Source organism: Podarcis vaucheri (genome assembly GCF_965113315.1).
Source record: "Podarcis vaucheri genome assembly, chromosome: 16".
NCBI classification, from domain to species: Eukaryota; Metazoa; Chordata; class Lepidosauria; order Squamata; family Lacertidae; genus Podarcis; species Podarcis vaucheri.
This window is the reverse complement of record NC_138754.1, coordinates 30508018-30529642: the sequence shown is the minus strand read 5'-3', so window position 1 is coordinate 30529642 and position 21625 is coordinate 30508018. Positions and strand designations below refer to the sequence as shown.

Sequence of the window (21625 nt, the reverse complement as noted above, 5' to 3'; positions counted from 1 at the left end):
GCGTAGCGATCCCTCTTGCTGTTCTGGCTTCTGAGATTCAGAATATTTTTTTTCTTGTTTTCCTTCTCCAAAAACTAGGTGCGTCTTATAGAGCGAAAAATACGGTATGTGCCACGTTTTCTGAAAATGCATCCCTCGCTCAAAGCGGTTCCCATGGAAAACAAAACAGAGCACCAGTCTAAATGATGTCGCATTTATTTATTTATTGCATTTATATCCCATTTTTTCAACAAAGAGCTCAAGGTGACGTGCAAACTTCTCTTGCTCTCCACCCTGCAAGGGTAGGTTAGGCTGAGAGACAGTGACTGGCCCCAAGTCACCCCGTGGGCCTCAGGGAATTTGAACCCTGGTCTGCCAGGTCCTTGTCCATAATAAAAAATATCACTGGAGCATCGCTGGGGCTTCTGTTGGCCCTTGACTCGGAAGCTGCAGCCAGACCAGAATGCAGCAATTAACTGACTGGCTGGTTCTCCCCTGTCAACACTGTCAGTTTCCATTTCTTAGTGCAGAAAGTATTGATCTGTGATGTGTAGAGATCTTTCCTATTCTAATTCATTCAAGAGGGTTCTGGAAACAAGCAGAAACTTCATGATGTTTGGGTTATTCCTTCAGAGAAGCTGAGTACAGCAGGCTTACCGTTATCTCTTCTGTCAAGGTCACGCTGACTATAATACAGTGGTGCCCCGCAAGACGAATGCCTCGCAAGACGGAAAACTCGCTAGACGAAAGAGTTTTCCGTTTTGGAGGTGCTTCGCAAAACGAATTTCCTATGGGCTTGCTTCGCGACAATGTCTTGCGAGTTCCTGCTGGTTTTTTTTCCTCCCCCCCCTTTTCTAAGCCGCTTATCAGCTGATCCGATCAGCAGATAAGCTGCTAATAGCGCTAATCCGCTAATCTGTCAATGGGCTTGCTTCGCAAGACGAAAAAACCGCTAGACGAAGAGAATCACAGAACGGATTCTTTTCGTCTTGCGAGGCACCACTGTAATAAGGCCAGAAGGAGCCCGGGTTTCACTTTCTCTTTCTATCACTTTTCCTTCTGGTGTGGTGTTCTGTACACAGTATGCTATAGTGTTAAGGTTTGTTATAACTTATTGTAAGTTTAAGTTAAGTCTGCTGCAACTGGATTTCTTACGGACAGTGCCAATCCTGAATGTACTGGACTTGTGACCATTATGCTCATTTGCCTTCAGTAGCAGTAAAGCTCTGCTGGATGAAATACAATTGCCTCCGATCTATTTTTGGGGAATCCTGCAACATGTTTTAAGTTTTTACTCTGCTTACTATACATTGGAATCTGCTCTGGATCACTATTGAGCAGAATTCAATGACAGACACCAGATAGCACCTCTGCTGAGGGAGCTGCCCTGGCTGCCAATCTACGACCTGTGAGGTAGGTCAGGTTGAGAGACCATGCCTGGTCCAAGTTCGCCCAGTGTTCTTCATGGGCATGTAAACCGGGGATGGGTCAATGGTGGCCCTGCAGACATAGCTGGACTACAACTCCCATCATCCTGGGCCACTAGCCATGGTGGTTGAGGCTAATGGGAGTCACTTCAAGTCATTGCGTAACGAATGCAGTGCATTATGAATTTTGCTGCACGCACTGGAAATTTGCAGGCTGCGCAGCTATCCCAGAATCCAGAACAGCAAGAGGGATTGCTGCTTTCACTGCGTAGCGATCCCTCTTGCTGTTCTGGCTTCTGAGATTCAGAATATTTTTTTTCTTGTTTTCCTTCTCCAAAAACTAGGTGCGTCTTATAGAGCGAAAAATACAGTATGTGCCACGTTTTCTGAAAATGCATCCCTCGCTCAAAGCGGTTGCCATGGAAAACAAAACAGAGCACCAGTCTAAATAATAATAATAATAGTAATAATTATAGTAATAATAATATCTTTATTGTCATTGCCCCCATCGGGGACAACGAAATTACTTGACTGCTCCATAAAAACACTAATTAAACAATACAGTATAATACAGCAAGGGAGATTAGATGACTTTCAAAGTCCGGGCTTCCCATTCAGGGCTGAGATCGCTCTGGAGAAGAAGCTGTTCTTAAGACGGCTCGTTCTTGTCTTCATCGTCCTGTATCTCCGTCCCGACAGCAAGAGCTCGAAGAGACAGTGACCAGGATGTGATGGATCTTTTACTATGTCCAGTGCCTTCCTATGGCACCTTGTGGCATAAATCTGCTCTAAGGTGGAGAGTGGGCAGCCAACAATGCTCTCTGCTGCCTTAACAACCCTGCACAACCCCATCCTGTCCTGGGTAGTACAGCTTCCGTACCACACGCATAAGCCATAAATGAGCACGCTCTCGATGGCACAGTGATAGAAGGCAAGCAGCAGTTTCTGCGGAAGATGGTTTTTCCTTAGTATTCTCAAAAAGTACAGTCTCTGTACTGGAAATTTGCAAATGAATCTTTTGAGTTCTAGGCAGCCCTAATATCAACCTTCAGAATTTGGCTCCTCCAGCTATAAAGGGTGCCATACTTCCGATCAACATCTTAAAATACTCCCCCCCCCCCGGTAAACACAGATTTGCCAAGCGGACATGTAGATTTTTCTTGCTCAGGCAAGTCCCCTTCCCCCCTTCCTTCTGCTCCGTGTTTTCGTTTCTCTCCCTAAAGCATTCCAAATACTTTATTTATTTTATTTTGCATTGTCTCCTGAGCAGGAAACTGTGTTTTGCCTTGGGCCCCGGCCAGCACAATATGGCAAGCTGCTTAATTGATGTAATTTAGGAGCAAGAGAGAAAAACACACAAGTGGAAAGGAAAACGTCTCAGGCACAGCTGTCAGCAGAGCAGACGAAGGTCTCTCCCTGAATGTAGGGATAAGCGTAGAGACTTTGGGGCCTTGACAAGGCCTGGCCTTAGTGGTGCATTTCCTTTTGGCAGCTGTACAAATAACAGCATTCAGAATTGGTAATTAGTAATAATATGAATCATAATATTATTAATACCATTGAATATGAACCCTAAAAAGGGTTCCCCCCTCCCCCCTTTTTTGGAGGCAGCCAGCATGTGATATTCTGGATTTTTTGGATTATTAAAGCCCAATTAAAATAAAGATCCCCAATAAGAAAGCTTGAGTTTATTTGTGAGAGAAGGCTTCATGACTTAAATCGGGGGCAATTAAAAATGTAGAGCACATCTGTTGGGTGAGCTTTGTGTCTTCAGCGTCGTGTAAAGGCTTCTTCTGTTGCTGTCAGCCTGAAGCGTCGTCATTAAAAGGAGCTGCTGCTGTGAACTTGCTAAAGCACATAGAAACCATTTGTGAAACAGCTTGGTGGAAAGGCTCACACCCCTAAGTCTTCTCCCTAGACTGGTCAAGAAGAGATTAGGACCCTATCGACGGATCTTTGTGTTTTCATGCTCCCTTGCAGAGGACTGAACCATGTATCATTCAAACAGAAACTTGAGCAGGATTATTTCCTTCCACTGGGTGACCAAAGTTTGCGGTAGTTGCTGCTCCCTGGGGCACCTTTTTTTATAAATTTTATTTAGAGCGCCTTTGCATCGCTTTTCCAGTGTTCAAATCCTCTTCCAGATAGCGACTAAAATACATGCAACATCATGAAAATCTAAAATAACAGGAAAGCGAAAGTAGTCGTGTTGGCCTACAACAAAAAATCACAAAGTCCGCGTTAAGGTGATAGCTCCCCCCCCCCCATTTTTAATTTTTTAAATAATTTTTATTAAGTACAAATTAGAAAACATACATATTTACAAAAGAAAATACAAAGGAAAAAGAAAATACATATAACCAAGGAAAAAATTAGAGAATACTTTGCCTCTTTTCATATTTACAGTTATTTATACCTCTATAAAATGCTATTCACAATAAAGGAGTGAAATGAAAGATAAGATATCAGAAAAAAGAAAAAAAGAACAAAGAAAAAATAAAGATGTAAAAGAAAAGGATCATAGGTGAATTTTTTTTAAAAGTAGATGATAGCTTTATGAAGGTGACAGAAATGTCGCAAATGTTTTTGGAACAATGCGTTCCGCCCCCTCTTTCTCCCCACTGTGTTTTATCCCTCGACTCAGATTGTCTATTTTTCTTTTACAGAGTGGTCGGTGGCTTTGAGACGCTGACAGCAATGGAGAACGTGGAGAGTGATCCCAAAACGGACCGTCCCAAGGTAGCGTCACCTGCAGCAACAGGTTACTCGCCTGTGACTTCATTGTCCTCCGCCACTCCTGCGCTTGAGCACACTTTAAGCCCAAAGTTCAGGAGTCGTGGCACTGATCCGTGGAGCGCACCATATACTTAACCCACCCTCTCGTCTCCTTTTGTCCCCAGGAAGAAATAAAAATCACGTCGACGACTGTTTTCGTTGATCCATACGAAGAAGCAGATGCTCAGGTGATGATGGAAACTTGGACATATAAGCAGGCTAGCACAGAGAGCCACTCAAGCAGGAAATTAATTTAATACCTCCCTAGGCAGCCCTTAGTTCTCTCTGTGTGTGTGTGTTTGGTTGTGTCTGCACTTTTGAATTTGAAGAAAACCTGACTTAATCGGATTTTATTTATTTACAACATTTGGGCGTGACATGCCCTTTAGGCAAGATTGTTTTACAGTTTACTTGCTTCTTTCTGATTACCTTTCTCTCTTACCTTCCTCCCCCCCCCCCCCATGAGCTCAAGGTGGAGTACATAGTTCTGCCCCCTCTGTTCCATTTAATCCTCCTAAAAAGTGTGGACGATCCCATCTTTTGACTATTTTAGTTGTTGATTTTCTGCATTTATATCCCACCTTCTTCTGCGAGGAGCTCAAGGCATGGTTCTCCCACTCCTCATTTAATTCCCCCACAGCAAACCCTGTGAAGGGGGTCAAGATGAAAGGCAGTGACTGGCCAAAGGCCACTCAAGTGAACTTCATCGCCGAGAGGGAGGATTTGAACCCTGCTCTCCCAGGTCCTAGTCCAGCACGCTCACCGCTTCGCCACGCTGGCTCTCGATATCTAGATAGATGGCCCTCTGGTCTGTTTGATATGGTGCCTTTTGGGACCTTACCTGCTCTTGTGTCTTTTCCCCCCTCCTTGTTCAAAGGTTGCCAAAGAGAGAGAGAAGGCCCAGCAAGAGGAGGAGGCAGCCAAGGAGAAGACCAAAGTCGTCGTCCCAAAAAAGGAGCAGCACATTCCGAAGACGTACCGGGAGGGTGTCGGGAAGTACATCAACATAGCTGCAGCGTGAGTTGCGCGACTGAACTTGAGAAGTGAAACTGCTCCGCATCTTTGTTACGTAGGCAAGATCAGACTGTTTGCCTTTTGGCCCCCAGTATTGTCAACACGGGTGGCGCTGTGGGTTAAACCACAGAGCCTAGGACTTGCCGATCAGAAGGTCAGCGGTTCGAATCCCTGCAACGGGGTGAGCTCCTGTTGCTCAGTCCCTGCTCCTGCCAACCTAGCAGTTCGAAAGCATGTCAAAGTGCAAGTAGATAAATAGGTACCACTCCGGCGGGAAGGTAAACAGCATTTCCGTGTGCTGCTCTGGTTCGCCAGAAGCGGCTTAGTCATGCTGGCCACATGACCCGGAAGCTGTACGCCGGCTCCCTTGGCCAATAAAGCAAGATGAGCGCCGGAACCCCAGAGTCGGCCACGACTGGACCTAATGGTCAGGGGTCCCTTTACCCTTTACCTGTTGTCAACTCTGACTGGCAGCACACTCTCCAGGATATCAGGGAGGGTGTCATGTGCAACCTTCAAAAGCTGAAGGTGTTGGAGTTGGGAATGTTTTCAGGAGGCGGCGAGTGGGGACAAGAGTAATTATTATTATATTTATATTTATATTTATATTTATATCAGTAGTGTTTGAGTAAAACAGTGAAAGTGAGTAGCTGTCAGGCTTCAGGGACTTGGCTCCCCCCCCCCAGCAGTAGATAAGCAGAATAAAGCGATAGGAGTCTCTTACCAATTAGAAAGTTTACTGAGCACAGCAAGAGAACAGAGAATCCATTGCTAGGATGAAGGTGCTCCCAATTAAGGGTTCCACCCACATCCCCCCTAGTCACCCCCGTCACTTCTTCATCTTGCAACCTGATCTCAAAAGCACTGTGCTTTTTCTGAGCTTCCACCTTATCTGCTCTCCTTAGCCTTGGGCTGAGCGGATGGACGCTTTCCAGTGAAAGTGAATCTGTTAACTCTTCCTCTCTCGTTCAGTTCTTCTCCTAGCTCAGGGGTCAGCAACCTTTTTCAGCCATGGGCCGGTCCCGTGTCCCTCAGACCTTGTGGGGGGCCGGACTATATTTTGAAGGGGGGGGGAAATGAATGAATTCCTATGCCCCACAAATAACCCAGAGATGCATTTTAAATAAAAGGACACATTCTACTTATGTAGAATTCCCAGACCGTCTGCGGGCCGGATTGAAAAGGCGATTGGGCCGCATACGGCCCACAGCCCTTAGGTTGCCTACCCATGTCCTAGCTGTTCACCACCCAGTTCTTCTGTCTTCTGAACTATGTCCCTCTGCATTCCACTGTTCCAAATCTGTACTGTCCCACTGCTCCTGGGAAGATTCAGGATCCTGTTCAGGAGCAGGGGGAGGCTCCCACCGTTCCTCCTCATTGCCGCCCTCCTCAGCACAGTCCCTGACATCAGCAGGTTATTTTCTCTCTCAAGCACACAAAATAAGAACATTTCCTGTCTCGTATCGCAAGCTTTACTACTGCTACTACTACTACTACTAATAATAATACTTTTTATTTATACCCCGCCCTCCCCAGCCAAGGCCCGGCTCAGGGCAGCTAACAAGCAATAATAAAAACAAGTTGAATGAGTACAACTTAAAAACAAGATTAAAATACAACATTAAAACATTAAAATGCAGCCTCATCACAGGAGGAAAAAGGAGAAAGAAAGAGGGGGAGGGAATCAAATCTACTCCAAGCCAAAGGCCAGGCGGAACAACTCTGTCTTACAGGCCCTGTGGAAAAGAATCAGATCCTGCAGGGCCCTGGCCTCATGAGACAGAGCGTTCCACCAGGCCGGAGCCAGTGTTGAAAAGGCCCTGGCTCTGGTTGAGGCTAATCTAACTTCCTTAGGGCCCGGGACCACTAGGGTGTTGCTATTTATGGACTTTAAGGTCCTCCGTGGGGCATACCGGGAGAGGCGGTCCCGTAGGTACGAGGGTCCTAGAAACATACTTTTAAAAGAAAGCAAGCTGGGAATCTAGGACTTATGGTTCCTCCATCGCTGTAGATGCCCATCTCTGGATGGAAGGAGGCGAATGGCAGCTGAGTGGAGCGGAAGGGGTGGGCCTCCCTGTCTCCCCTTTCCCTCACGATAGTGTTGGCTCAAGGGTTCATCCCAGTAAATCACTATAAAGTATTAAAATGCCTGGAACACTTGGGGAGGTTTGCAGAGGAGAGCCCATTTTCACCAAAGTTCCTCCTGCCTCTTTCTCCTTCCCTTAAAAAATAAAAAGCGAGCGAATGAGAGAGGGGAAAAACTTGAGCGAGTGAACGAGAGAGAATTGATGGCAGTTACCCTGATGTGATCCACTTTAGATTAGACTAGGGCCCACCAGTTGAAGACAAACAGCCTGAGGCGAAGGTGTGATGTTTCTTTGACCGATGTTGCTTCTTGCCTCTGATACAAAGCCGTGCCAGGAGCCCATTGAGTTTAAAATTGCTTTTTCTCCTCCAGTCTTGGTTTGCCATGAAGATGCGGAGGGAAAATAATTGATGCCTGTTCGCAGGGAGTCTGGCTCCTCTGGCGTGCTTCTCTTTCACTCCTCTCTTCCAGTCTTAAGTTCCGTTTTTTAAAAGGGGAGAGTGTGGCTTGATGCGAGGAACATTCGGAGTCCATAGCCTGCCCCCCTTTGGGCACTTAGTCATTAGACGACTGTGAGTGTGAGCAGAAGATGGTGGCAGCCTCAGGAGGAGTCAGGAATAGCAGGGGTGGGTGGTGGTGGGAGCTGAAGGGTTTAGCTGCTGCCTTTCCTAGGAAATCCACCGTTGCACACAGATCAAGAGTTCCTAAGCACTGAAAGTGGGACTTGGGTGGCACTGTGGGTTAAACCACAGAGCCTAGGGCTTGCCAATCAGAAGGTTGGCAGTTCGAATCCCCACGACAGGGTGAGCTCCTGTTGCTCAGTCCCTGCTCCTGCCAACCTAGCAGTTCGAAAGCACGTCAAAGTGCAAGTAGATAAATAGGTACCGCTCCGGCGGGAAGGTAAACGGCGTTTCTGTGCGCTGCTCTGGTTCGCCAGAAGCGGCTTAGTTATGCTGGCCACATGACCCGGAAGCTGTACGCCGGCTCCCTTGGCCAATAAAGCGAGATGAGCGCCACAACCCCAGAGTCGGTCACGACTGAACCTAATGGTCAGGGGTCCCTTTACCTTTTAAGCACTGAAAAGATTACGATACCCCATTTGTAATTCAAAATGAACCCAACGAGAAACGGAAAGACAACTTTTTACTTTTTTGAAATGACAGGAGACTTGATGCGTGTGCCAAAATACATATGTATTCGTGTTATACGCAACCCATGATGGGATCTGATTTCATAGAATAGTTTGTAGAGTTGGAAGGGTCCCCGAGGGTCATCGAGTCCAACCCCTGCAATGCAGGGATATTTTGCCCAGTGTGGTAGCACTCGAACCCATGACCCTGAGATTAAGAGTCTTGTGCTTTACCAATTTCCTCACAGTCTTTAAATCTACATTGGTAGGATGGCCCCTTGGTTTCTTTTTTGGTTTGGTTTCAGTGGGGATACATAACGATAAAAAGAGAACAGGGGGAAATGGGGAAAGACGGCACAATGGAGTATAAGGAAGTCTAACAAAGTTCTGGTTTTCACCATGATATCCATACTGGTGCTTTAAAAAAAATACCAAATCCTTTCAATTTGTGTGTGTGTTCCTGCTTCGCTGGTGCCCTAAGCAACTACTTTGTCTGCCCATTGGGTAACCCAGCACTGCTTGCTCCCTGAGCAAAGGCACTAAGAGTAGGGTGGAGTGTGAGACGAGAGCAGCCTCAGCTTTGCAATACATTGGGGCTTCCAAGGCCAGCTGGTATTCTTGGCCAGCTCAAGGCCAACACCCACCCAGACTTGCTAGCCACACGGAGGTCCAGCTCCAAGGGCCTTCTGGTGGTTCCCTCACTGCAAGAATTAAAGTTGCAGGGAACCAGGCAGAGGGCCTTTGCAGGAGTTGCATCCCTGTGGAATACCCTCCCATCAGATGTCAAGGAGATAAATGACTGTGCAACTGAAGGCATCCCTGTATCAGGAAGTTTTTAATATTGGATGTTTTTATATTTGTTGGAAGCCTCCCAGAACGGCTGGGGCAACCCAGTCAGATGGGTACAAATAATAAAAAAAATTATTGTTACTATTTGTCGAAAAGCAGGATATAAATCTACGAAATACATAATTTTTAAAAAGCAAACAGTACCTCAGGTTCTTCCTGTTTTTGAGCAAGAGAAGAGGTCAGTACTCTGCTGTTGAGCAGATGGCAGTGGGGACTGAGACATAGCTAAGGGTTAGAGCCCAACCTTTCCGCTTTGAAGGCGGCAGGCTCAGTCCCCAGCATCACACTAAAAAATGAATCTCAGGTGGACTTTTTGTGGGGGACTCCATAGAGTGTGCTGCTGATGGGAGTAGACCAGCATTTGCCAACTTGCTGCCCTCCAGATGTTTTAGGCTTCAACTCCCATCAGCCACACGGCATAACTGCTGCGGCTGATGGGAGTTGTAGTCCAAAACATCTGGAGGACTCGCAAGTGTTCAGATGCTCCACTGGACGGTAGGAGACTGGGTGAACAAGTCGTCTTACTATACAAAAGCTTTATGTGTTCATGGGAAAGCCACACCCACACGGTGGTTTCACTGGGGAGGCCCAGATTCACACACCCTGTGCAGTAACAGAACAGTACCGAGTGACCAGCCACCCTTTTTCAGCCTAACCTGCTTCACAAGATGGTTGTGAGGATCAAGAGGAGGGAGGAGTGCTGCTCTTTGGATTGATGGGTGGGGCAGAAGATGTAAATAAAAAGGCCTGCCCTCCATCCTGGCTGCATGCACTCAGAAGGAAGTCCGGTTGAACTCACTGGGGTTCATTTCCCCAGGCGGGTGGGGTTAGGCTCGCAGCCTGCGCCCTGACCAGTGTGGTTTCTGTTACAGGAAGCGAGTGGCTGAAGATGACGGGCCGTCCACCAGCACAGCTGCCAAGAAAGAGAAGAAGAGCACAGGCTTTGGGGACTTCAGCTCCTGGTAGGGACCAAAAACCCAACCGTAACCAGCCTGGACTCTGGACAGAGAAAGCCCACGTTGTACATCTCTCCTGCAGCAGGCAAAGAAAACGAAACCCAACCAGTTCAAGACAATTTCCTAACATGGTTTAAGTCAGATTTCGTTGGCCTTTCTCTCTCTCTCTCGAGCCCTTCTCAGGAAGAACCGCTTTGCTTTTTCCGTGAGCTGCTGGGCTCCCTAATTCGAGGAGGACTCTTAATGCTTTGTTGCTCAGCAGATTTATCAGCAGAACACGAGAGGATGCTAAAAACAGATGAATGAGTGAGGTTCTATTCCTGGCTTAAATGGGTAATTGCCAGATTTCAGAGGAGGCGGCGAGAGCATTAGAGCTGTACCCTTGTTGCAGGAGACACATAACCCTTTACGCCTTCCCAGTTTTAATTTGTAAACACCGCCTGAGCATCCGCCCTCCATTTCACACTACCCACTGCACTGTATGAGAGCAACCTTACTGCTGCTTAGAAGCATCCACCCCTTCTCTCTGTGGGCTCTGGGATTGTAACAGAGCTGCAGCTGTCCAGCGTCCTCTCTCTTAGGAATACAGTTCCGAGCTACCAGGTTTGACGGAGGGATCTTCATCAGTTCAGTTCAGAACTTCTGCTTGCAGGCACAAATTGAAGCTCCACTGTCCCCCCTCGTTTTTGATGTGCAGCATGAAGAGGTTGCAGCCCAGTTAGGACACAGAAAAATGACCTCTCACTTTAAGAAGCACAGGGACCAGACTGGAGGGTTTGCTCACTCCTTTGCCCACCATTTTAATCATTTGCAAGTTCCCTCCAACTGCGTTTGACCCTTTGGGGTGACCCTTAGGAGGAGAATCAGCTAGAAGATGCCATTTGGAGAGGAATCGGTCAGCAAGGAGCAGTTTGAGCCTTCTCTCTGCTTGAAGCTAGCCCCTCCTAAACCTACTATCCTCATTTACAAAAACGGCCGCCCGGCAGTCACCGTGTGCATTTCTGTGCAATCCGCATTCTGCCCTTTCTGCTAAATACGGGCAGAGTTAAGGTGTGTCTGGAGCCCCACATTGCTTAGAAGCATTGGCTGAGTGAATGCCAAATGCCAGTTTATAGTCCAATGGAGACAAGTTTGCTTATGTATATATGTATTTCTATTTTCATATAATTCAAAAATTATATTTATAGGTAAATAAAAGAAGCATCACCACCACCACCGGCACAAATATGTGCAACTTTTCTAGCTGTCTGGATTGCAGGAAATCAATCAAAAGGGCTCGCTGTTAGCAGGAAGTTGTAATAAAAGAAAGACGCTAGCTAGACTGTCATTCATTACATTTGTTTTTACTCATTGGTCTTGTTCACATGTAACAGTAAACCGTAGTCAGTAATAAACCATGGCTTACTCTGAACAAGCAGTGTGCTGCTTAGTCACTTCCTCTCTGTTCTGCCTTGTCCCCTCTGGGAGAAACAAACTGAGTGCTGATTCTAACATAATACTGAATCAAGCTTTGTGGTTCGTTTCTTCCCTAGACTGGCAGGGTGGAGCAAAAGGAGTGAACTGGTTTTGGTTACCAGAAGTTGCTAATGATGGGTTACTGTTATGTGCTACCTGGGCCAGTATCCAAAAGCAGTGAAACCACCTCTTGGCGAAAGTTGCCCAAGTAAAGTGGCCAGTCCTCCACTTCCGATGTACAGACCACACCCTCCCTGGGAGCCAGCCTAGAATATTTAAATGATCTTTGCAGACTGAGCAACAGGGATTGCTGCTAAAAGACTGGCTCCGAATTCCATCCACTAACAACCATCATCATAGCAGCACCCTGGCCAGACACATTGGAGTATTTACTTCTACTGCTTGGTCTGATCAGCTGACATCCCTTGGCAAGAAGTGAGGACCTCTTGCTTGAGAAAATAACTTTTTATATCGCAGTACCACCTTGTTTATGAAGAAAGAAAACATCAAGTCCCCTTGACACAAAATTGTAGCAGGACAATTTCTGTGATACGGTTTTTCCCCCCATTAAAGATTTTAATTTTCATTTGCTTCCTGCTTTCCCGTTCAGTTTTTCCAGGACCCTGCCAAAACTCTTTTGTTTGGCTTGCCAGGAAGTGAGTCACCTATATTTTCTAAGATTCTTACTGGAGCCTTGATTTCTTTTGAGGAAATGGTTTGCAGCTCTATAAGGAATTCAGCCTTGTTTGAAAAGATGAACATGGAGCCTTCAGTTTATTTGCTGTGTGTGTGTTCAAAGCAGAGACAAGAAGTGTCAACAGCTGGCCTTCTGGGTGGCTGGTGTGAGGATCCTAGTACACCAGAAAAGTCCACTGCCTTTAGTCCAAGCTTGTTGCTACTGTTTACTTAAAAGCTATCTTCTTCTTTAGTGATCACTCGTAGCCAAGTAAGATTGTCTTCCATGAACACGGTTTTAACAGTGAAACCGTGAGGGACTGTGGAGGCCAATTCTGGATCCACACATCCTTCCACAGTGGGGACATAGGTTTCTGGGCGGGAGTTGATCACGGTGAGAGTTTGCCAAGCGTACCTTCCTCTTAGCACATTTCTCCCTTTTGTCCTGAGTTCAAGCGTCTTCAAAGCCCATGACATCTTTGGTAAAGGCTGTTCTTCAATTGGAGTGATCGCAGACCAGTGTTTCCCAGTTGTTGGTGTCTATACTAGATCTTTGAAGATTTGCCGAGAGAGAGTCTTTAAACCTCTTTTGTTGACCACCAGCATTACACTTTCCATTTGTAAGTTCGGAATACAGTCATACCTTATGTTGCATCTGCTTCAGGTTACATGTTTTCATGTTGCGTCTCGCGGAATGGGTTACTTCCAGGTTTTGCTGCTTGCACATGCGCTAAATCGCACGGCGCACAGACGCAGCACTTCGGCTTGGTCAGTTCCGGGTTATGGGCGGGCCTCCAGAATGGATCCCATCTGTAACACGAGGTTCCACTGTAGAGTAGTTGCTTTGGAATACAATAATCAGGCATCCACACAACATGACCAGTCCAACGAAGTTGATGTTGAAGAATCATTGCTTTGGCACTGGCATTAGTTTACCTGTCTTCCCAAGTGACGTGTAAAATTTTTCGGGGATACTGTTGATGGAATCTTTTCAAATATACACAATTTCACCTAAACGTGTGATGCCTTGGAATGTAACCCCGCTTAAATTGGGAATTGCCTGTACTGCATCCAAATTGTGTGCAGGGAATGCAGTACTTGGAAATGGGAAAAGATGGTTTAAAATGAATTCTGATTAAATGCCTGGAAATAACAACAGAGTGGGAGCCTGCTTGGCCTCAGCCGGTGGGGAGTTCCATAAAATGGAGCCTACATTTCTAAAAGTATGGCTCCTGGTACATACAAGTCATTCATCGGAGCTATGAGGGACCACAAACAGTGACTCCCCTGTAGACCTCAGGGCTATAAGAGGTTAGAGGTATCCTGGACCCAAGATGCCTAGTTGCTCACCTGTCCTCTGAGCAGCAGTCCAGACTGATCCCAACCCCAAAGAGAAGGAATCACTGCTTGGTCATCTGTCATCACTCTAGAGATGTGTGTCGTTGCTTGTGAAAGTTACTGCTTTGGAGAGCCTCACATCAAATACCTCCCAAAAACTGTAACAAGCACACTTTTTTTCCTGTTCTCCTTTGTCCTCACAGAAGGTGGCTTCCTGGGAGCAGGGGGTAGAATATATCAGGGTTGAACAGAAGATGCAGTAATTACAGTATATAAGCCAAACCAGTGCTTTAAAAACGGACAGCACTATTACAAAGGAAAAAGCAGGTTTTAGCAGGAGCAAAGGTCTGATGAGCAAAAGGAAATCAAAACTGTCTACATCAAAAGTGCTTCTGAGACAAGAGGCTTGCTGCCTGGAACTGAATACAGAATCACCCAGATGTATGAAGCAAAAGACAGACAGACAGACAGAGAGAGAGAGAGAGAGAGAGAGAGAGTTTATAAAGAAAAGCAATTAATTCTGTTTGCTGCAGATTGGTTTTCAATTTGTGGCTGGACATGCAAGAGGAAATAGTTATCTTGAAGAAGACAGGGAGTGCCTCTTTCCCTGTGACTTTAGAACCTATCACTCAAAATCATTGATCAGCTAAACAAAAGAGGGTTGGGAAGGGATGAAAGCTGGCAGAGAAACCATTTCTTACCCTAATTGGTGACACTTTCAGGCACTATGTTCATGAGGACTTGTTCATGAGTCACTTGCTTACGTGACAACACAGTGACGCCACAACATGTGACTGTCTTTCTTTTGAAAGCCATAAATTCTACTTCAGATGGCCTCATATTCCAGGGCTTAACTGCAGCCTGAGCTTAGCTCAGGGTTCCCCAAACTTGGGTCTCCAGCTGATTTTGGACTACAACTCCCGTCATCCATAGGTAACAGGACCAGTGGTCAAGGATGATGGGTATTGTAGTCCAACAACAGCTGGTGACCCAAGTTTGGGAAATGCTGGCATAGCAGGTGTTTATTACTACCGCTGTGCCAGGGAAAAAATTGCCTGCTTAACTTGTGCATCAGGAGTTCCTGTTTAAAGGTACTTCAACAAAACATGACTGGAGGGTGGGGCTGGGGCTCCAGTGAGATACAGTCGCTGGCACTGTAGTCTCCAAAATTGGCTCTATATTTTAAAGCAACAACATTCAAGTGAGCAGTGGAGTAACGCTACAGGGGATCATTATTCAGGAGGTCATGTCTATCTTAAGCCCTGTTCACAGATCACAGGAGAACACTGTTCCCTTTGTTTATATAAGCACCATCAATATGCATGGTGCCTTTACATGCTTGCCTCATTGCTTGTCGGGCCCTCCTCCTCAATCTGTGGAAAGAAAAGTAGCTGAAGTTAGCCCTGCTACTGGGCCAACGATCACTCTGTGTTGTATCCAGTGCAGCATTATGTTAAAGTCGCCTGTTGGTATAGTTGTTGCTCTGATGCAATGTTGTTATGCAAGGGAAAAAGCAGGTACATCATCAAAATAGTGTGCAACAGATTGCACAAGAATCAGCTGTTGCAAACTTCGGCAGTGCAAAAGCTGAGTTGGATTCCTTTAGTGGGCCACCTTTATCCTTGTCTTCCCCTGACACTAGGACTTTTGCGCTAGCAGACAGAACATTGGTTATAGCTCTTGACACCTTAAGCTGCTCCATGCCGTTTGTCAGAACAAAATATGTATAGGAAGGAATTTGGGTACCACCACTGAAAAGGCTTCGCCATCTGTTCACCATAGTCATTTATGTCTGATAGTTTTGGGGGGGGGGGCTCAAGGTGACCAACCATAGTTTCATAAAAGCTGTATTCTGCCCACAGAAGACTCCTAATAGTGGCTGCTATTATCATCATCACCATCATCATCATTAGAAAAAATTTATACTGCCTTATACCCGTAGATCTTAAGGTGGTTCACAACACAAAACTCTGAATAATAAGTTTATTGTAGCATAGGTTTCTGTGGACAAGAATCAGATGCATGAAGTGTCATCCTCAGTTTGCAGGTTATGCATATACAGGGTTCTGCAGGTAGATGACTGCAAACTCTGAGATCAGAGGGAAGGGAAGTACAGACAGTAATGTTACTGGGTTATGGAAGTAGGGCAAAGTAAAAAGAAAGAAAGAAAAGACAAATATTCCTGTTTCCCTTACAGAATTATATACCCAACTATGGCACTCTTGAAATTTTGCTGTGCTTTCCCTCCCCCCGTTGATCAAATCATAGATGTCATGGGGAAACCAATTACTTAAATATCCCTATAACATAGGAAGCTGCCTTGCACTGACTCAGAGCATTGGCCTTTCTAACAGTAAAGTTGCACCTTGGTTTTCTAAGAACAGCTTAGTTCTTGAATGTTTTGGCTCCTGAACACCGCAAACCCGGAAGTGAGTGTTCTGGTTTGTGAACTATTTTTGGAAGCTGAACATCTGACGGTGCTTCCAATTGGCTGCAGAAGCTTCCTGCAGCCTATCGGAGCTGCACTTTGGTTTCCGAACATTTTGGAATTCAAATGGACTTCCAGAACGGATTCTGTCCAACTTCCAAGGTACAACTGTATTATCTGCACAGTCTGGTAGCGGCTTTCCAGGTTCTCAGGCAAGGTCTCTTCTTGCCCTGCCTATAGAGATGCTGGGGATTGAACGAGGGAACCTCTGCATGAGGGCAAATGCTCTGCCACTGAGCTATGAAACTTTCTAACTTTCTCAACACACACTTACTCACTGACTGTAGAGTGGAAAGTACTAAGGTCCGGTTTATCAAACTGAATCTGGATGATCAAGATGCCAATGGTTTGTTTTCAGTTGTGCTGTGGGGATGGGGGGAAGGGACAAAGAACTGATAATGAACGGGGTCCTCAAAGGTAGGCGCAATAGATGACCACATTTTAAAATTACCGTATTTTTCACTCCATAAGACACACTTTTTCCCTCCTAAAAAGTAAGGGGAAATGTGTGTGCGTCTTATGGAGTAAGTGCAGGGGGGAGGCAGGCAGGGAAAGCCCCCAAGAGCCGCGCACAAGCTCCGCATGGCTCTTGCCGGCTTTTCCCCAGGAGGGAGAAGGGACTGACGCGGCCAGACAGTCCCTTCTCCCTCCTCGTAGAAAAGCCCGCAGGAGCCGTGCGCTCCTTAAAGGGTGCGCGGCTCCTGTGGGCTTTTGCGGGAGGTGGGGGAATTGCTGGCCGGGGGGGAGGGGGATATTTTTTTTAAATTTCCCCCTCTAAAAACTAGGTGCGCCTTATGGTCTGGTGCACCTTATGGAGCGAAAAATACGGTATTTACTTAGAAGAACTTCTGCTCCCCTCTTCAACCAGGACTGTTCCTGCCTGACTACCTAAAGACTCTCCCACAACCCACCCTGGTCCCACACAAGACCATTCAAAATCTATGGTCCCAAATTAATCGAAGTGTGCCACTGCTTACTTTGCTTGTTCCTCACAACTGGCACTTCACAGGACTAAGGGCCGTGCTGCAACCCCCTGCATCTTCCTGAAGCTGCGAGGGAAGCCTTTGAGGAGATTGGGACAAGCGATTACAGAAAAAGGAGCAAATGCAATAGTGTGGTTTTTTTGGTCTGTTTGGCTTCACTTGATGGTCAATGGCCATCATCTGCCATGTGCAAGGACCAAAAGCTTTTGTCCGCAAAGGCCTCGCCTGGTTTCTGCCCAGGCTGTTTGCTTATAGCCTCTGGTTCATCAGGTCATAATAAGCCACTGTTGCAGTCCAGTGTATATGTCTTGCTCACTGTTTCAGCCTAACATGTGGCATGAATCAATCCAATCTCTGTCATCTTCCACCAAGCTGAAAAACTGCTGCCTTTGAGGATGACCTCACTCCTCTGGGAACAGGCGCCAAAGGAAGTATTGTTTTGCTGCGCTCCCCCCCCCCCAATATTCCCCCTCCCCAAAGATGAGGATGATAACAACTCTGCTGGAAATAGAAAACAAAGAGGGAGGGAGGGAGACTGATGGGAAGATCAGGGTGATTTCTCTGAGACATTACGACCCAGTGTATATGCCATTCAAACATAAAAGCCTAAATTGGCTGAAACATAAGATGTGGTTTTAAAATGATGTGCGCTCTCTCTCTCATTCTCCAGTGCATGCTCACGTACAGTTAAATAACAAGAAAGACGGCAAAAAAATAATTTTATGTCATGCATCTACTGAGATGGGTTTGCTGGCCAAGGCCTTCGCCACCATGCTTCCTGAGCCTAGAACTGGACACCCAATTCAATCATCTCTTCGATAAATACAAAGAGAGCTTTGATAACAGCAAATTCGTTCGTACATGAGCGTTTGCACACAGGGGTGGTGCTGTCTCTTCATTTCATTTATTTAACAGAATTTTGTAGGGTGCTCAATTGTTGAAAAGGGACGTGGGTGGCGCTGTGGGTTAAACCACAGAGCCTAGGGCTTGTCGATCAGAAGGTCGGCGGTTTGAATCCCCGTGACGGGGTGAGCTCCCGTTGCTCGGTCCCTGCTCCTGCCAACCTAGCAGTTCGAAAGTACGTCAAAGTGCAAGTAGATGAATAGGTATCCCTCCAGCGGGAAGGTAAACGGCGTTTCCGTGCGCTGTTCTGGTTCGCCAGAAGCGGCTTAGTCATGCTGGCCACATGACCCGGAAGCGTACGCCGGCTCCCTCGGCCAATAAAGCGAGATGAGAGCCACAACCCCAGAGTCGGTCACGACTGGACCTAAAGGTCAGGGGTCCCTTTACCTTTTACAACTGCCGAAACCTCAAAGCGGTTTGCATAAAAATCCATTGAAATTATTGATAAAAGACTGAAGTGCAAAGCAAGCTGGCCGCTATCTTGACAATGTGATGGATGCAGCAGATGGAGCTCCAGGGGAATTTTTTCCCCAATGGGGAAGAGATGCCTCCTGAAAGCTGATAGCATCCATTAAGATTACAGAAGAGAAAGCAAACAAGCAGAGAGGTGCCTTGGATTTCACAAGAGCCTAAGCTGTTTTCACACCAACATGCGCACCTCCCACACCACAAATTGTTACGGAGGCCAAGGTTCCATACAGGGCAATCCGTGCTGCTTCTGTCCACAGCCAGCTGTCTGGGTGGCCACCTACGTACATTCTAACCACAGGGATACAGAACTAAGATAAGAGCCACTCGGCTGAATCAGACCCAAGAGGCCTCCTAATCTAGCTTCCTGCTTCCCACAGGGGCCGGTCGGATGGCTTTGGTGAGCGCATCAGCAGGGCAGCCAAGAGGACAGCTCTTTCCATCTCTTGCCACCTCCCCAGCCATTGGCATTCAGGAGCATGAGACTGTTGAATCTGGAAGTGCCATTTGGCAAACATGGCTAATCACCAGCAGCTTTTTCTCCATTAATTTCTTGGCTCCTCTTTCAAAATAAGGATAGGTTGGTGGTGGTGGGGGACCTCTGGCCCTCCAGATGTTGGTGACTTACAACTCCTATTAGCTTCAACAAACATGGAAAATGACCAGGGGGGTGATGAAAGCTGTTGTCCAGAAGGCCATTTCTCCATCCGCTGCATGTTTTATAAACTTCCTATTGCGGCTATCTTTCTTTCTAAGCAAATAAAGCCCCAAATATTGTTGCCTTTTCTGATAGGACAGGCACTCTGATTCCTTGATCGTTTCTGTTCCTTTTCCAGTGAAACAGATTTATTTTATTTTTAAATGGTGCAACCCAGAGCCGTTTATAATATTCTAAGTATAGCCGCATCATAGATTTGTATAAGGGTGTTATAAACATATCAGCGGCTTTATTTTAAAATCTCTTCCCTAATGCTTTTAGCTATTTTTGTGAGAGCTCAGTTCCGGCAAATTTTAATCATGCCAAAGACCTCCTTGTCCCAAAAGGCAATAATTTATGTGATCAAGAGCCAACCAAATAACAGCAAAAGATACTTATCATGAACGGGTTACTCAAGAGGGTCACAGCAGTTTAAATCCTAAAAATGTAGGAAGAACCCTATAGCATCAGAGCAATGTTGAAGAGCTCTTTTGGAATCTAGTGCGGCATCTGGCTTCCACAGTAGCCGACTGATGCCTCTGGGAATCCCTCAAGTAGACACTGGCTCAATCCTCCAGTTGTCGCTGCCAACTATTCATGAACTCCCATCATACTAGAACTCATGGAGGTTCAATGAAGCTGGTTGTTTGAAGGTTCAGAATAAAATCAAGTAGAGAGAGAGAGGACCCCTGACAGTTAAGTCCAGTCGCGAACGACTCTGGGGTTGCGGCGCTTATCTCACTTTACGGGCCGAAGGAGCCAACGTTAGTCCGCAGACAGTTTTTCCGGGTCATGTGGCCAGCATGACTAAGCCACTTCTGGCGAAACCAGAGCAACACCATTTACCTTCCCGCCGGAGTGGTACCTATTTATCTACTTGTACTTCGATGTGCTTTTGAACTGCTAGGTTGGCAGGAGCTGAGACCAAACAACGGGAACTCACCCCGTTGCGGGGATTCAAACTGCCGACCTTCCAATTGGCAAGCCCTAGGCTCTGTGGTTTAGACCACAGCGCCACCCACGTCCCTAAAATTAAGTAAGTGTACAGCACATAAACTAAGGAACTCTCTCTCACACAGGTGGCAGTGATGGCCACCAACCTGGATGGCTTTAAATGAAGATTGGACAAGTTCCTGGAGGATCAGGCAATCAATGGTTACTAGCCATTATGGAGGTATTCTCTTTCTCCACATTTGGCCTTTGGGGAGGCAGTAATGTTTCTGAAAGCCAGTTGCTGGAAACCACAATAGTGGAGAGCACTATTGAGCTCAAGTCCTGCTTGCAGGTTTCCCATTGGGGCACCTGGGATCAGGCCAATAGCCCATCCAGTCCAGCATTCTGTTCTCAGTGTGGCCAGTGTGCAAGCACGAATTGAGCGCAACTTTGTTTGTCCCCCTTGTGATTTCCCAGCATCTGGCATTCAGACGCAAGTTGCCTCCCTCCCAACAGTGGAAATGGAACACAGCTTCATCCTCCTTGCATTTGTCTAATCTCTCTAGGTAACTTAAACGTTGAGCTGCTAACAGCTTTTACACAGCATCCATGTTGTGTCAAGGTCCAAAAGTGTCCAATTGCCATTATCTTTTGTAATTATGTTTTGGCTTTAGTGTAGAGAGAGAAGAGAAGAGAAGAGAAGAGGGAAGAAGAAAGAAAGAAAGAAAGAAAGAAAGAAAGAAAGAAAGAAAGAAAGAAAGAAAGAAAGAAAGAAAGAAAACAAACTTGAGGAGTGTGGGTGGAAAATTACAGTGACCAATACTTGGTGTTCGTTTAGCCGTAAAATTTATGAGTCATGTGTTTTCCTGACAGCAAGCAATCCTGCAGCTGTCCTTGGAAGGAGGTTGTACTGGTGAACCCTTTCCCAAGGCCTCTGAGGATAAGGCTCTGAGTGAACATCTTTCCTCCTTCTGGTGTTATTTCCCCAACAGACGCCTCTATAGAAGAAGTGGAGGGACTTTATCCAGCAGTTGAAGGCTGCTTAATATGTCAAAGGGCTGCATGCTGGTAGTGAATGGAGCCAGAACTGGTGGGGTCAGAGCACCCCTTTCTCTCTGCCCTGCCTATGCTCCAGTTTTTCTAGTATTTGAGAAGCAAACACTCATTTTTACGGAGCCCCTGGGGAAGGTTTTATTTTGAACACCGTGGGCTTGACATCATTTTATGCATCTTGAAAATTTATCCTCTATTGACTCTGGTTGGATTCCTTCCCTCCTTCTGCAAACCCATGGGCAGTCTTCAGACATGCGATCCTCTGCCTTATATGGGGTGGAAAAAATAGGCTCTCTTTAACTTTTGCCTCCTTCCCATCTGCAGGCAGGCAGTGATACCTAATTCTGGAATCATGATTGGTCAATCCAAGAATGGAGGAAAATTAAGACTCCTAATTTCCTTTTGCCTACGAATTTG

General features: G+C 46.3%; 1 protein-coding gene across 1 annotated transcript in view; it reads left to right on the top strand.

The window, feature by feature from the left end:
- PPIL2 (peptidylprolyl isomerase like 2) overlaps positions 1-11629 on the top strand; it is a 73958-nt gene extending 62329 nt beyond the window's left edge. The window contains exons 17-20 of the mRNA XM_082203301.1: positions 4073-4145; positions 4307-4369; positions 5059-5198; positions 10132-11629. Of these exons, the coding sequence (XP_082059427.1) occupies positions 4073-4145; positions 4307-4369; positions 5059-5198; positions 10132-10225 (370 nt within the window). The 3' untranslated portion in view covers positions 10226-11629. The remainder of the gene's footprint in view (positions 1-4072; positions 4146-4306; positions 4370-5058; positions 5199-10131) is intronic.
- Positions 11630-21625: the final 9996 nt, after the last annotated feature.